The following is a 16,180-nucleotide window of genomic DNA, read 5'->3' as shown; positions in this document are numbered from 1 at the left end:
GGACGGAGAGAGAGGACGGAGAGAGAGGACGGAGAGAGAGGACGGAGAGAGGACGGAGAGAGAGGACGGAGAGAGAGGACGGAGAGAGAGGACGGGGAGAGGACGGAGAGAGAGGACGGAGAGAGGACGGAGAGAGGACGGAGAGAGAGAGGACGGGGAGAGAGGACGGGGAGAGGACGGAGAGAGAGGACGGAGAGAGGACGGAGAGAGAGGACGGAGAGAGAGGACCGAGAGAGAGGACGGAGAGAGGACGGGGAGAGGACGGAGAGAGAGGACGGAGAGAGAGAGGACGGAGAGAGAGGACGGAGAGAGAGGACGGAGAGAGAGAGGACGGAGAGAGAGGACGGAGAGAGAGGACGGGGAGAGAGGACGGAGAGAGGACGGAGAGAGAGGACGGAGAGAGAGGACGGAGAGAGGACGGAGAGAGAGGACGGAGAGAGAGGACGGAGAGAGAGGACGGAGAGAGGACGGAGAGAGGACGGAGAGAGAGGACGGAGACAGAGGACGGAGAGAGAGGACGGGGAGAGAGGAGAGAGAGGACGGAGAGAGAGGACGGAGAGAGGACGGAGAGAGAGGACGGAGAGAGAGGACGGAGAGAGGACGGAGAGAGAGGAGAGAGAGGACGGAGAGAGAGGACGGAGAGAGGACGGAGAGAGAGGACGGAGAGAGAGGACGGAGAGAGAGGACGGAGAGAGAGGACGGAGACAGAGGACGGAGAGAGAGGACGGAGAGAGAGGACGGAGAGAGGACGGAGAGAGAGGACGGAGAGAGAGGACGGAGAGAGGACGGAGAGAGAGGACGGAGAGAGAGGACGGAGACAGAGGACGGAGAGAGAGGACGGAGAGAGAGGACGGAGAGAGAGGACGGAGAGAGAGGACGGAGAGAGAGGACGGAGAGAGAGGACGGGGAGAGAGGAGAGAGAGGACGGAGAGAGGACGGAGAGAGAGAGGAGAGAGGACGGAGAGAGAGGACGGACAGAGAGAGGACGGAGAGAGAGGACGGAGAGAGAGGACGGAGAGAGAGGAGAGAGAGAGAGGACGGAGAGAGAGGACGGAGAGAGAGGACGGAGAGAGAGGACGGAGAGAGAAGACGGAGAGAGAGGACGGAGAGAGGACGGAGAGAGAGGACGGAGAGAGGACGGAGAGAGGACGGAGAGAGAGAGGACGGAGAGAGAGGACGGAGAGAGAGGACGGAGAGAGAGGACGGGGAGAGAGGACGGAGAGAGAGGACGGAGAGAGAGGACGGAGAGAGGACGGAGAGAGGACGGAGAGAGAGAGGACGGAGAGAGAGGACGGGGAGAGAGGACGGAGAGAGAGGACGGAGAGAGAGGACGGAGAGAGGACGGAGAGAGGACGGAGAGAGAGAGGACGGAGAGAGAGGACGGAGAGAGGACGGGGAGAGAGGACGGAGAGAGAGGACGGGGAGAGAGGACGGAGAGAGAGGACGGAGAGAGAGGACGGAGAGAGGACGGAGAGAGGACGGAGAGAGAGAGGACGGAGAGAGAGGACGGGGAGAGAGGACGGAGAGAGAGGACGGAGAGAGAGGACGGGGAGAGAGGACGGAGAGAGAGGACGGAGAGAGAGGACGGAGAGAGGACGGAGAGAGGACGGAGAGAGAGAGGACGGAGAGAGAGGACGGAGAGAGGACGGGGAGAGAGGACGGAGAGAGAGGACGGAGAGAGGACGGAGAGAGGACGGAGAGAGAGAGGACGGAGAGAGAGGACGGAGAGAGGACGGGGAGAGAGGACGGAGAGAGAGGACGGAGAGAGAGGACGGGGAGAGGACGGGGAGAGAGGACGGGGAGAGGACGGAGAGAGGACGGAGAGAGAGAGGACGGAGAGAGAGGACGGAGAGAGGACGGAGAGAGAGAGGACGGAGAGAGAGGACGGAGAGAGAGGACGGAGAGAGAGGACGGAGAGAGGACGGGGAGAGAGGACGGAGAGAGGACGGAGAGAGGACGGAGAGAGGACGGAGAGAGAGGACGGAGAGAGAGGACGGGGAGAGAGGACGGAGAGAGAGGACGGAGAGAGAGGACGGGGAGAGGACGGAGAGAGGACGGGGAGAGAGGACGGAGAGAGGACGGAGAGAGGACGGAGAGAGGACGGAGAGAGAGGACGGAGAGAGAGGACGGGGAGAGAGGACGGAGAGAGAGGACGGAGAGAGAGGACGGGGAGAGAGGACGGAGAGAGAGGACGGAGAGAGGACGGAGAGAGGACGGAGAGAGAGGACGGAGAGAGAGAGGACGGAGAGAGAGGACGGAGAGAGGACGGGGAGAGAGGACGGAGAGAGAGGACGGAGAGAGAGGACGGGGAGAGGACGGGGAGAGAGGACGGAGAGAGAGGACGGGGAGAGGACGGGGAGAGAGGACGGGGAGAGGACGGAGAGAGGACGGAGAGAGAGAGGACGGAGAGAGAGGACGGAGAGAGGACGGAGAGAGGACGGAGAGAGAGAGGACGGAGAGAGAGGACGGGGAGAGGACGGGGAGAGAGGACGGGGAGAGGACGGAGAGAGGACGGAGAGAGAGGACGGAGAGAGAGGACGGAGAGAGAGGACGGAGAGAGGACGGGGAGAGAGGACGGAGAGAGAGGACGGAGAGAGAGGACGGGGAGAGGACGGGGAGAGAGGACGGGGAGAGGACGGAGAGAGGACGGAGAGAGAGAGGACGGAGAGAGAGGACGGAGAGAGGACGGAGAGAGGACGGAGAGAGAGAGGACGGAGAGAGAGGACGGGGAGAGGACGGGGAGAGAGGACGGAGAGAGGACGGAGAGAGAGAGGACGGGGAGAGAGGACGGAGAGAGAGGACGGGGAGAGAGGACGGAGAGAGAGGACGGAGAGAGAGGACGGAGAGAGGACGGGGAGAGAGGACGGAGAGAGGACGGGGAGAGAGGACGGAGAGAGAGGACGGAGAGAGAGGACGGAGAGAGAGGACGGAGAGAGAGGACGGAGAGAGAGAGGACGGGGAGAGAGGACGGAGAGAGAGGGGGAGAGAGAGGACGGAGAGAGAGGACGGAGAGAGGACGGGGAGAGAGGACGGAGAGAGAGGACGGAGAGAGAGGACGGAGAGAGAGGACGGAGAGAGAGGACGGAGAGAGAGGACGGAGAGAGGACGGGGAGAGAGGACGGAGAGAGGACGGGGAGAGAGGACGGAGAGAGAGGACGGAGAGAGAGGACGGAGAGAGGACGGAGAGAGGACGGAGAGAGAGGACGGAGAGAGAGGACGGAGAGAGGACGGAGAGAGGACGGAGAGAGGACGGAGAGAGGACGGGGAGAGAGGACGGGGAGAGAGGACGGAGAGAGAGGACGGAGAGAGAGGACGGAGAGAGAGAGGACGGGGAGAGAGGACGGAGAGAGAGGGGGAGAGAGAGGACGGAGAGAGAGAGGACGGGGAGAGAGGACGGAGAGAGGACGGGGAGAGAGGACGGAGAGAGAGGACGGAGAGAGAGGACGGAGAGAGAGGACGGAGAGAGAGGACGGAGAGAGAGGACGGAGAGAGAGGACGGAGAGAGGACGGAGAGAGAGGACGGAGAGAGAGGACGGAGAGAGAGGACGGGGAGAGGACGGGGAGAGAGGACGGAGAGAGAGGACGGAGAGAGAGGACGGAGAGAGGACGGAGAGAGGACGGAGAGAGGACGGAGAGAGAGAGGACGGAGAGAGAGGACGGAGAGAGAGGACGGAGAGAGAGGACGGAGAGAGAGGACGGAGAGAGAGGACGGAGAGAGAGGAGAGAGAGGACGGAGAGAGAGGACGGAGAGAGAGGACGGAGAGAGAGGACGGAGAGAGAGGACGGAGAGAGGACGGAGAGAGAGGACGGAGAGAGAGGACGGAGAGAGAGGACGGGGAGAGGACGGGGAGAGAGGACGGAGAGAGAGGACGGAGAGAGAGGACGGAGAGAGGACGGAGAGAGGACGGAGAGAGGACGGAGAGAGAGAGGACGGAGAGAGAGGACGGAGAGAGAGGACGGGGTTTGTTTTGTTTCTGACTCTAAGACGTTGTTGAAGCTCACGTTTCCCTCTCGCTCTCAGACCTTCAGGACCTGAGGAGCAGGTTCCTCAGACGGACTCGGGCTCCGCTCGGGGCTGCACTGAGCGCGTGCAGAGGCCGTTATCTCCGAGACGCCGCTTTATCTGCGACGCCTCGGTTAACGCGGCGGCGGCGAGATAAACCAGGCTCCAGGATCCATTTCCTCTGATGAGACGCAGATATATCTGACAGCTCCAGCAGCATTCAGGCGGAGAGGAGCCGCTCTGAGAGGAGTCGCAGGGCAGATGTTTGACTCGTCACAGGGCAGATGTTTGACTCGTCACAGGCAGATGTTTGACTCGTCACAGGCAGATGTTTGACTCGTCACAGGCAGATGTTTGACTCGTCACAGGCAGATGTTTGACTCGTCACAGGCAGATGTTTGACTCGTCACAGGCAGATGTTTGACTCGTCACAGGCAGATGTTTGACTCGTCACAGGCAGATGTTTGACTCGTCACAGGCAGATGTTTGACTCGTCACAGGGCAGATGTTTGACTCGTCACAGGGCAGATGTTTGACTCGTCACAGGGCAGATGTTTGACTTGTCACAGGGCAGATGTTTGACCCGCCCTCTGCACGCGCTCAGTCCGCGCTGAGTTTTACACCAGATCAATAGTTCTTATTTTAGCCGCGGCGGGAGAGTTAGCGCCGTTAGCATCGAGTTCAAGGACGGACAGAAGAAGAAACCGGAGCCACGAGAGACACGAACAAACCACAGCAGGGGAGTCCTCACGAGAGGAGCCGACCCAACGCTGACCCAACGCTGGCCCACAAACTGACCCAACACTGACCCAACACTGACCCACAAACTAACCCAACGCTGACCCAACACTGACCCACAAACTGACCCAACGCTGACCCAACACTGACCCAACACTGACCCAACACTGACCCAACACTGACCCAACACTGACCCAACACTGACCCAACACTGACCCAACACTGACCCAACACTGACCCAACACTGACCCACAAACTGACCCAACGCTGACCCAACGCTCCCCCTCAGCTGATGAGGATCATTCACTCATCTCCTTCACTAAAGCCTCACAGACACACTGATGAGCCTCTGCTGTGACACAAAGCTGTGGTGTGTGATATGTGGATATGTGGATATGTGGAAATAAACATAAACAAATATTGATCCAGTAACACTTTATGATAATCGTACATGAATTAATGCTTCACTAAATCAGGACTTCTCAGGGACAAACATCACATGTTCATCCCTGAATTAAACGTGTAACGACTGTAAAGAATCTACATGAACATATATAATTCATCTTGACCATGAGGATCAGAAGAAAAACAGGACTTCACTAAAACAGCAACAAAATGATCGACCACGTGATGAATTAAGGATTTTAGCAAATGATGAGTTCATGATTTTATCCTACAAAGTTATACTTGTGTTCCTGAATCAGAGAGAGCTGCTGTATCTGAATCAGAAAGAGCTGCTGTATCTGGATCAGAAAGAGCTGCTGTATCTGGATCAGAAAGAGCTGCTGTATCTGAATCAGAAAGAGCTGCTGTATCTGGATCAGAAAGAGCTGCTGTATCTGGATCAGAAAGAGCTGCTGTATCTGGATCAGAGAGAGCTGCTGTATCTGGATCAGAGAGAGCTGCTGTATCTGGATCAGAGAGAGCTGCTGTATCTGGATCAGAAAGAGCTGCTGTATCTGGATCAGAAAGAGCTGCTGTATCTGGATCAGAAAGAGCTGCTGTATCTGAATCAGAGAGAGCTGCTGTATCTGAATCAGAGAGAGCTGCTGTATCTGGATCAGAGAGAGCTGCTGTATCTGGATCAGAGAGAGCTGCTGTATCTGAATCAGAAAGAGCTGCTGTATCTGAATCAGAGAGAGCTGCTGTATCTGCACCAGAAAGAGCTGCTGTATCTGGATCAGAAAGAGCTGCTGTATCTGGATCAGAAAGAGCTGCTGTATCTGGATCAGAAAGAGCTGCTGTATCTGGATCAGAAAGAGCTGCTGTATCTGGATCAGAAAGAGCTGCTGTATCTGGATCAGAAAGAGCTGCTGTATCTGGATCAGAAAGAGCTGCTGTATCTGGATCAGAGAGAGCTGCTGTATCTGGATCAGAGAGAGCTGCTGTATCTGGATCAGAGAGAGCTGCTGTATCTGGATCAGAGAGAGCTGCTGTATCTGGATCAGAGAGAGCTGCTGTATCTGGATCAGAAAGAGCTGCTGTATCTGGATCAGAAAGAGCTGCTGTATCTGGATCAGAGAGAGCTGCTGTATCTGGATCAGAAAGAGCTGCTGTATCTGGATCAGAAAGAGCTGCTGTATCTGGATCAGAGAGAGCTGCTGTATCTGGATCAGAAAGAGCTGCTGTATCTGGATCAGAAAGAGCTGCTGTATCTGGATCAGAAAGAGCTGCTGTATCTGCACATGGAGCCGCTGTTCTGTCTCCATGAATGTCGTAGCTGTGTATGTTTTACTCGGGGCTCCGACTCAAAGGGCCCAGTGTCTCCGGCCCCGGGCTCATCCCTCACTGTCACTGGAGCCGCTCGTTTACAAACAGAGCACACGCTTCAGCCGCGGCTTTGTTGACCACGTTCTCCCGCTCATGTTGCACACGCGTGTCCGAGCAAAACCCAGAGAACCAGCCCGGGCAGACCCTCCACACCAGCCCGGTCAGACCCTCCACACCAGGCCCGGTCAGACCCTCCACACCAGCCCGGTCAGACCCTCCACACCAGGCACGGTCAGACCCTCCACACCAGCCCGGTCAGACCCTCCACACCAGCCCGGTCAGACCCTCCACACCAGCCCGGTCAGACCCTCCACACCAGGCCCGGTCAGACCCTCCACACCAGGCCCGGTCAGACCCTCCACACCAGCCCGGTCAGACCCTCCACACCAGGCACGGTCAGACCCTCCACACCAGCCCGGTCAGACCCTCCACACCAGGCACGGTCAGACCCTCCACACCAGGCACGGTCAGACCCTCCACACCAGGCACGGTCAGACCCTCCACACCAGCCCGGTCAGACCCTCCACACCAGCCCGGTCAGACCCTCCACACCAGCCCGGTCAGACCCTCCACACCAGCCCGGTCAGACCCTCCACACCAGGCACGGTCAGACCCTCCACACCAGGCACGGTCAGACCCTCCACACCAGGCACGGGCAGACCCTCCACACCAGGCACGGTCAGACCCTCCACACCAGGCACGGTCAGACCCTCCACACCAGGCACGGTCAGACCCTCCACACCAGGCACGGTCAGACCCTCCACACCAGCCCGGTCAGACCCTCCACACCAGGCACAGGCAGACCCTCCACACCAGGCACAGGCAGACCCTCCACACCAGCCCGGTCAGACCCTCCACACCAGGCACGGTCAGACCCTCCACACCAGCCCGGTCAGACCCTCCACACCAGGCCCGGTCAGACCCTCCACACCAGGCACGGTCAGACCCTCCACACCAGGCCCGGTCAGACCCTCCACACCAGGCACGGTCAGACCCTCCACACCAGGCACGGTCAGACCCTCCACACCAGCCCGGTCAGACCCTCCACACCAGGCCCGGTCAGACCCTCCACACCAGGCACGGTCAGACCCTCCACACCAGGCCCGGTCAGACCCTCCACACCAGGCCCGGTCAGACCCTCCACACCAGGCACGGTCAGACCCTCCACACCAGGCCCGGTCAGACCCTCCACACCAGGCCCGGTCAGACCCTCCACACCAGGCCCGGTCAGACCCTCCACACCAGACCCGGTCAGACCCTCCACACCAGGCCCGGTCAGACCCTCCACACCAGGCCCGGTCAGACCCTCCACACCAGGCCCGGTCAGACCCTCCACACCAGGCACAGGCGGGAGAGCGTCTCACCTTGAAGTCGCAGATGCAGGTCACCATGTTCCCGATGCGCAGGCACTCGCCGTCGAACTTACACGTGTTGGTGTCGCACAGGAACAGGTCCGTGTCTCTGTCGTCGAAGCCTGCAGAGAAACAAGAACATCAGGCCTCAGATCCACAACCTCCAACCCACTACAGAGAAACAAGAACATCAGGGCCTCAGATCCACCAGGACAACCTCCAACCCACTACAGAGAAACAAGAACATCAGGCCTCAGATCCACCAGGACAACCTCCAACCCACTACAGAGAAACAAGAACATCAGGACTCAGATCCACCAGGACAACCTCCAACCCACTACAGAGAAACAAGAACATCAGGCCTCAGATCCACCAGGACAGGCTCCAACCCACTGCAGAGAGACAAGAACATCAGGCCTCAGATCCACCAGGACAACCTCCAACCCACTACAGAGAAACAAGAACATCAGGCCTCAGATCCAACAGGACAACCTCCAACCCACTGCAGAGAAACAAGAACATCAGGCCTCAGATCCACCAGGACAACCACTAATCCAGGTTCAATGTTCGATTCAAAACTGAAGCAAACAGAAAAACAATGGTCGCCCTGACATGTAAAAAGAAAAAAGAAACAAACAAAAGATTAAACCAGTTTCCCACCGCCACATGGTTCAGCCTGGGATTTCAAAATGGCCGACAAAGACCACGCCTTCCCTTTGTTCCCACCATGTGGTGCAGGTACGGCGTCAGATCTTTAAGTTGAGGCGCGGGTATCACACAGGGATGGAGGCGCGGGTATTACACAGGGATGGAGGCGCAGGTATTACACAGAGATGGAGGCGCAGGTATTACACAGGGATGGAGGCGCAGGTATTACACAGAGATGGAGGCGCAGGTATTACACAGGGATGGAGGCGCAGGTATTACACAGGGATGGAGGCGCAGGTATTACACAGGGATGGAGGCGCAGGTATTACACAGGGATGGAGGCGCAGGTATTACACAGGGATGGAGGCGCAGGTATCACACAGGGATGGAGGCGCGGGTATTACACAGAGATGGAGGCGCAGGTATCACACAGGGATGGAGGCGCGGGTATTACACAGGGATGGAGGCGCAGGTATTACACAGGGATGGAGGCGCAGGTATTACACAGAGATGGAGGCGCAGGTATCACACAGAGATGGAGGCGCAGGTATCACACAGAGATGGAGGCGCAGGTATCACACAGAGATGGAGGCGCAGGTATCACACAGGGATGGAGGCGCGGGTATTACACAGGGATGGAGGCGCAGGTATTACACAGGGATGGAGGCGCGGGTATCACACAGAGATGGAGGCGCAGGTATTACACAGAAATGGAGGCGCAGGTATTACACAGGGATGGAGGCGCAGGTATCACACAGAGATGGAGGCGCAGGTATCACACAGGGATGGAGGCGCAGGTATTACACAGGGATGGAGGCGCGGGTATTACACAGGGATGGAGGCGCAGGTATCACACAGAGATGGAGGCGCAGGTATTACACAGGGATGGAGGCGCATGTATTACACAGGGATGGAGGCGCAGGTATTACACAGGGATGGAGGCGCAGGTATTACACAGGGATGGAGGCGCAGGTATCACACAGGGATGGAGGCGCAGGTATTACACAGGGATGGAGGCGCAGGTATTACACAGGGATGGAGGCGCAGGTATTACACAGAGATGGAGGCGCAGGTATTACACAGGGATGGAGGCGCAGGTATTACACAGAGATGGAGGCGCAGGTATCACACAGGGATGGAGGCGCAGGTGTTACACAGAGATGGAGGCGCAGGTATCACACAGGGATGGAGGCGCAGGTATTACACAGGGATGGAGGCGCGGGTATTACACAGGGATGGAGGCGCAGGTATTACACAGGGATGGAGGCGCAGGTATTACACAGGGATGGAGGCGCGGGTATTACACAGGGATGGAGGCGCGGGTATTACACAGGGATGGAGGCGCAGGTATTACACAGGGATGGAGGTGCAGGTATTACACAGGGATGGAGGCGCAGGTATCACACAGGGATGGAGGCGCAGGTATCACACAGGGATGGAGGCGCAGGTATTACACAGGGATGGAGGTGCAGGTATCACACAGGGATGGAGGCGCAGGTATTACACAGGGATGGAGGCGCAGGTCTTACACAGAGATGGAGGCGCAGGTATCACACAGGGATGGAGGCGCGGGTATCACACAGGGATGGAGGCGCAGGTATTACACAGGGATGGAGGCGCAGGTCTTACACAGAGATGGAGGCGCAGGTATTACACAGGGATGGAGGCGCGGGTATTACACAGGGATGGAGGCGCAGGTCTTACACAGAGATGGAGGCGCAGGTATTACACAGGGATGGAGGCGCAGGTCTTACACAGAGATGGAGGCGCAGGTATTACACAGGGATGGAGGCGCGGGTATTACACAGGGATGGAGGCGCAGGTCTTACACAGAGATGGAGGCGCAGGTATTACACAGAGATGGAGGCGCGGGTATCACACAGAGATGGAGGCGCAGGTATCACACAGGGATGGAGGCGCAGGTATTACACAGAGATGGAGGCGCGGGTATCACACAGAGATGGAGGCGCGGGTATTACACAGGGATGGAGGCGCGGGTATCACACAGGGATGGAGGCGCAGGTATTACACAGAGATGGAGGCGCGGGTATTACACAGGGATGGAGGCGCAGGTATTACACAGGGATGGAGGCGCAGGTATTACACAGAGATGGAGGCGCAGGTATCACACAGGGATGGAGGCGCAGGTATCACACAGAGATGGAGGCGCGGGTATTACACAGGGATGGAGGCGCAGGTATTACACAGAGATGGAGGCGCGGGTATTACACAGGGATGGAGGCGCAGGTATTACACAGGGATGGAGGCGCAGGTATTACACAGGGATGGAGGCGCAGGTATTACACAGGGATGGAGGCGCAGGTATCACACAGGGATGGAGGCGCAGGTATTACACAGGGATGGAGGCGCAGGTATTACACAGAGATGGAGGCGCAGGTATCACACAGGGATGGAGGCGCAGGTATTACACAGGGATGGAGGCGCAGGTATTACACAGAGATGGAGGCGCAGGTATTACACAGGGATGGAGGCGCAGGTATTACACAGGGATGGAGGCGCAGGTCTTACACAGAGATGGAGGCGCAGGTATTACACAGAGATGGAGGCGCGGGTATCACACAGGGATGGAGGCGCAGGTATTACACAGAGATGGAGGCGCAGGTATTACACAGGGATGGAGGCGCAGGTATTACACAGGGATGGAGGCGCAGGTATCACACAGGGATGGAGGCGCAGGTATTACACAGAGATGGAGGCGCAGGTATTACACAGGGATGGAGGCGCAGGTATCACACAGGGATGGAGGCGCAGGTATCACACAGGGATGGAGGCGCAGGTATTACACAGAGATGGAGGCGCAGGTATTACACAGAGATGGAGGCGCGGGTATCACACAGGGATGGAGGCGCAGGTATTACACAGAGATGGAGGCGCAGGTATTACACAGGGATGGAGGCGCAGGTATTACACAGAGATGGAGGCGCAGGTATTACACAGAGATGGAGGCGCAGGTATTACACAGGGATGGAGGCGCAGGTATCACACAGAGATGGAGGCGCAGGTATTACACAGAGATGGAGGCGCAGGTATCACACAGGGATGGAGGCGCGGGTATCACAGCCGTAGCCGAGGAGCTCCCAGCTCCTTCTTCACCACGCATCATCTATTTTTTCACATTTTATTTATAATACTTATTTAATACTTTTATATTTTGAGGCAACGCATTCGGTCAAATATATGTGTCCAGTACAGACTGTTGTTACTTTATCTGTGATTGGTCAGCCTGACTCTGATGACGGTCAGACTCTGTTAGAGCGAGGGCGCCGTGGCTGAAAACAAACCCGGCGTGTGAGACACATCAGCCTCTGGTATAGTTTTAGTGCCCGCGCCTCCATCTCTGTGTAATACCTGCGCCTCCATCTCTGTGTAATACCTGCGCCTCCATCTCTGTGTGATACCCGCGCCTCCATCTCTGTGTGATACCTGCGCCTCCATCTCTGTGTGATACCTGCGCCTCCATCTCTGTGTGATACCTGCGCCTCCATCTCTGTGTGATACCTGCGCCTCCATCCCTGTGTGATACCTGCGCCTCCATCCCTGTGTGATACCCGCGCCTCCATCTCTGTGTAATACCTGCGCCTCCATCCCTGTGTAATACCTGCGCCTCCATCTCTGTGTAATACCTGCGCCTCCATCTCTGTGTGATACCCGCGCCTCCATCTCTGTGTAATACCTGCGCCTCCATCCCTGTGTGATACCTGCGCCTCCATCCCTGTGTAATACCCGCGCCTCCATCTCTGTGTAATACCCGCGCCTCCATCTCTGTGTAATACCTGCGCCTCCATCCCTGTGTAATACCTGCGCCTCCATCCCTGTGTAATACCTGCGCCTCCATCCCTGTGTAATACCCGCGCCTCCATCTCTGTGTAATACCTGCGCCTCCATCCCTGTGTGATACCCGCGCCTCCATCTCTGTGTAATACCCGCGCCTCCATCTCTGTGTAATACCTGCGCCTCCATCTCTGTGTAATACCTGCGCCTCCATCCCTGTGTAATACCTGCGCCTCCATCTCTGTGTAATACCTGCGCCTCCATCTCTGTGTGATACCTGCGCCTCCATCTCTGTGTAATACCTGCGCCTCCATCTCTGTGTAATACCTGCGCCTCCATCTCTGTGTGATACCTGCGCCTCCATCCCTGTGTAATACCTGCGCCTCCATCTCTGTGTAATACCTGCGCCTCCATCCCTGTGTAATACCCGCGCCTCCATCTCTGTGTAATACCTGCGCCTCCATCTCTGTGTAATACCTGCGCCTCCATCTCTGTGTAATACCTGCGCCTCCATCCCTGTGTAATACCTGCGCCTCCATCTCTGTGTAATACCTGCGCCTCCATCTCTGTGTGATACCTGCGCCTCCATCCCTGTGTAATACCTGCGCCTCCATCTCTGTGTAATACCTGCGCCTCCATCCCTGTGTAATACCTGCGCCTCCATCCCTGTGTGATACCTGCGCCTCCATCTCTGTGTAATACCTGCGCCTCCATCTCTGTGTAATACCTGCGCCTCCATCCCTGTGTAATACCTGCGCCTCCATCCCTGTGTGATACCTGCGCCTCCATCTCTGTGTAATACCTGCGCCTCCATCCCTGTGTGATACCTGCGCCTCCATCCCTGTGTAATACCTGCGCCTCCATCTCTGTGTAATACCTGCGCCTCCATCTCTGTGTGATACCTGCGCCTCCATCCCTGTGTAATACCTGCGCCTCCATCTCTGTGTGATACCTGCGCCTCCATCCCTGTGTAATACCTGCGCCTCCATCTCTGTGTGATACCTGCGCCTCCATCTCTGTGTGATACCTGCGCCTCCATCTCTGTGTGATACCTGCGCCTCCATCCCTGTGTAATACCTGCGCCTCCATCTCTGTGTGATACCTGCGCCTCCATCCCTGTGTAATACCTGCGCCTCCATCCCTGTGTGATACCTGCGCCTCCATCCCTGTGTGATACCTGCGCCTCCATCTCTGTGTAATACCTGCGCCTCCATCCCTGTGTAATACCTGCGCCTCCATCTCTGTGTGATACCTGCGCCTCCATCTCTGTGTAATACCTGCGCCTCCATCCCTGTGTGATACCTGCGCCTCCATCCCTGTGTAATACCTGCGCCTCCATCTCTGTGTAATACCTGCGCCTCCATCCCTGTGTGATACCTGCGCCTCCATCTCTGTGTGATACCTGCGCCTCCATCCCTGTGTAATACCTGCGCCTCCATCTCTGTGTAATACCTGCGCCTCCATCCCTGTGTGATACCCGCGCCTCCATCCCTGTGTGATACCTGCGCCTCCATCTCTGTGTGATACCTGCGCCTCCATCCCTGTGTAATACCTGCGCCTCCATCTCTGTGTGATACCTGCGCCTCCATCTCTGTGTAATACCTGCGCCTCCATCTCTGTGTGATACCTGCGCCTCCATCCCTGTGTAATACCTGCGCCTCCATCTCTGTGTAATACCTGCGCCTCCATCTCTGTGTAATACCTGCGCCTCCATCCCTGTGTAATACCCGCGCCTCCATCCCTGTGTGATACCCGCGCCTCCATCCCTGTGTGATACCTGCGCCTCCATCTCTGTGTAATACCTGCGCCTCCATCTCTGTGTAATACCTGCGCCTCCATCCCTGTGTGATACCTGCGCCTCCATCCCTGTGTGATACCTGCGCCTCCATCCCTGTGTAATACCTGCGCCTCCATCCCTGTGTGATACCTGCGCCTCCATCTCTGTGTAATACCTGCGCCTCCATCTCTGTGTAATACCTGCGCCTCCATCTCTGTGTAATACCTGCGCCTCCATCCCTGTGTAATACCTGCGCCTCCATCCCTGTGTGATACCTGCGCCTCCATCCCTGTGTAATACCTGCGCCTCCATCCCTGTGTGATACCTGCGCCTCCATCCCTGTGTGATACCTGCGCCTCCATCCCTGTGTGATACCTGCGCCTCCATCTCTGTGTAATACCTGCGCCTCCATCCCTGTGTAATACCTGCGCCTCCATCTCTGTGTGATACCCGCGCCTCCATCCCTGTGTAATACCTGCGCCTCCATCCCTGTGTGATACCTGCGCCTCCATCTCTGTGTGATACCTGCGCCTCCATCCCTGTGTGATACCTGCGCCTCCATCTCTGTGTAATACCTGCGCCTCCATCCCTGTGTAATACCTGCGCCTCCATCTCTGTGTGATACCCGCGCCTCCATCCCTGTGTGATACCTGCGCCTCCATCTCTGTGTGATACCTGCGCCTCCATCCCTGTGTAATACCTGCGCCTCCATCTCTGTGTGATACCTGCGCCTCCATCTCTGTGTAATACCTGCGCCTCCATCTCTGTGTGATACCTGCGCCTCCATCCCTGTGTAATACCTGCGCCTCCATCTCTGTGTAATACCTGCGCCTCCATCTCTGTGTAATACCTGCGCCTCCATCCCTGTGTAATACCCGCGCCTCCATCCCTGTGTGATACCTGCGCCTCCATCTCTGTGTAATACCTGCGCCTCCATCCCTGTGTGATACCTGCGCCTCCATCCCTGTGTGATACCTGCGCCTCCATCCCTGTGTAATACCTGCGCCTCCATCCCTGTGTGATACCTGCGCCTCCATCTCTGTGTAATACCTGCGCCTCCATCTCTGTGTAATACCTGCGCCTCCATCTCTGTGTAATACCTGCGCCTCCATCCCTGTGTAATACCTGCGCCTCCATCCCTGTGTGATACCTGCGCCTCCATCTCTGTGTAATACCTGCGCCTCCATCCCTGTGTGATACCTGCGCCTCCATCCCTGTGTGATACCTGCGCCTCCATCCCTGTGTGATACCCGCGCCTCCATCTCTGTGTAATACCTGCGCCTCCATCCCTGTGTAATACCTGCGCCTCCATCTCTGTGTGATACCCGCGCCTCCATCCCTGTGTGATACCTGCGCCTCCATCTCTGTGTAATACCTGCGCCTCCATCCCTGTGTGATACCTGCGCCTCCATCCCTGTGTGATACCTGCGCCTCCATCCCTGTGTGATACCCGCGCCTCCATCTCTGTGTAATACCTGCGCCTCCATCTCTGTGTGATACCTGCGCCTCCATCCCTGTGTGATACCTGCGCCTCCATCTCTGTGTGATACCCGCGCCTCCATCCCTGTGTAATACCCGCGCCTCCATCCCTGTGTGATACCCGCGCCTCCATCCCTGTGTGATACCTGCGCCTCCATCTCTGTGTAATACCTGCGCCTCCATCTCTGTGTGATACCTGCGCCTCCATCCCTGTGTAATACCTGCGCCTCCATCTCTGTGTGATACCTGCGCCTCCATCCCTGTGTGATACCTGCGCCTCCATCTCTGTGTAATACCTGCGCCTCCATCCCTGTGTAATACCTGCGCCTCCATCTCTGTGTGATACCCGCGCCTCCATCCCTGTGTAATACCTGCGCCTCCATCCCTGTGTGATACCTGCGCCTCCATCTCTGTGTGATACCTGCGCCTCCATCCCTGTGTGATACCTGCGCCTCCATCTCTGTGTAATACCTGCGCCTCCATCCCTGTGTAATACCTGCGCCTCCATCTCTGTGTGATACCCGCGCCTCCATCCCTGTGTGATACCTGCGCCTCCATCTCTGTGTAATACCTGCGCCTCCATCCCTGTGTGATACCTGCGCCTCCATCCCTGTGTAATAC

The 16,180-nt window shown here is 57.4% G+C and overlaps 1 protein-coding gene across 1 annotated transcript in view; it reads right to left on the bottom strand.

Annotated features, from left to right (window-relative positions):
- tmeff2a (transmembrane protein with EGF-like and two follistatin-like domains 2a) overlaps nt 1-16,180 on the bottom strand; it is an 87,560-nt gene that overhangs the window by 52,749 nt on the left and 18,631 nt on the right. Inside the window, exon 2 of the mRNA XM_079563013.1 lies at nt 7,876-7,985. Coding sequence (XP_079419139.1) covers nt 7,876-7,985 — 110 coding nt within the window. The remainder of the gene's footprint in view (nt 1-7,875; nt 7,986-16,180) is intronic.

Source organism: Gobius niger (genome assembly GCF_951799975.1).
Source record: "Gobius niger genome assembly, chromosome: 9".
In the NCBI taxonomy this organism is placed as follows: Eukaryota; Metazoa; Chordata; class Actinopteri; order Gobiiformes; family Gobiidae; genus Gobius; species Gobius niger.
This window is presented reverse-complemented; position numbering and strand designations above follow the sequence as displayed.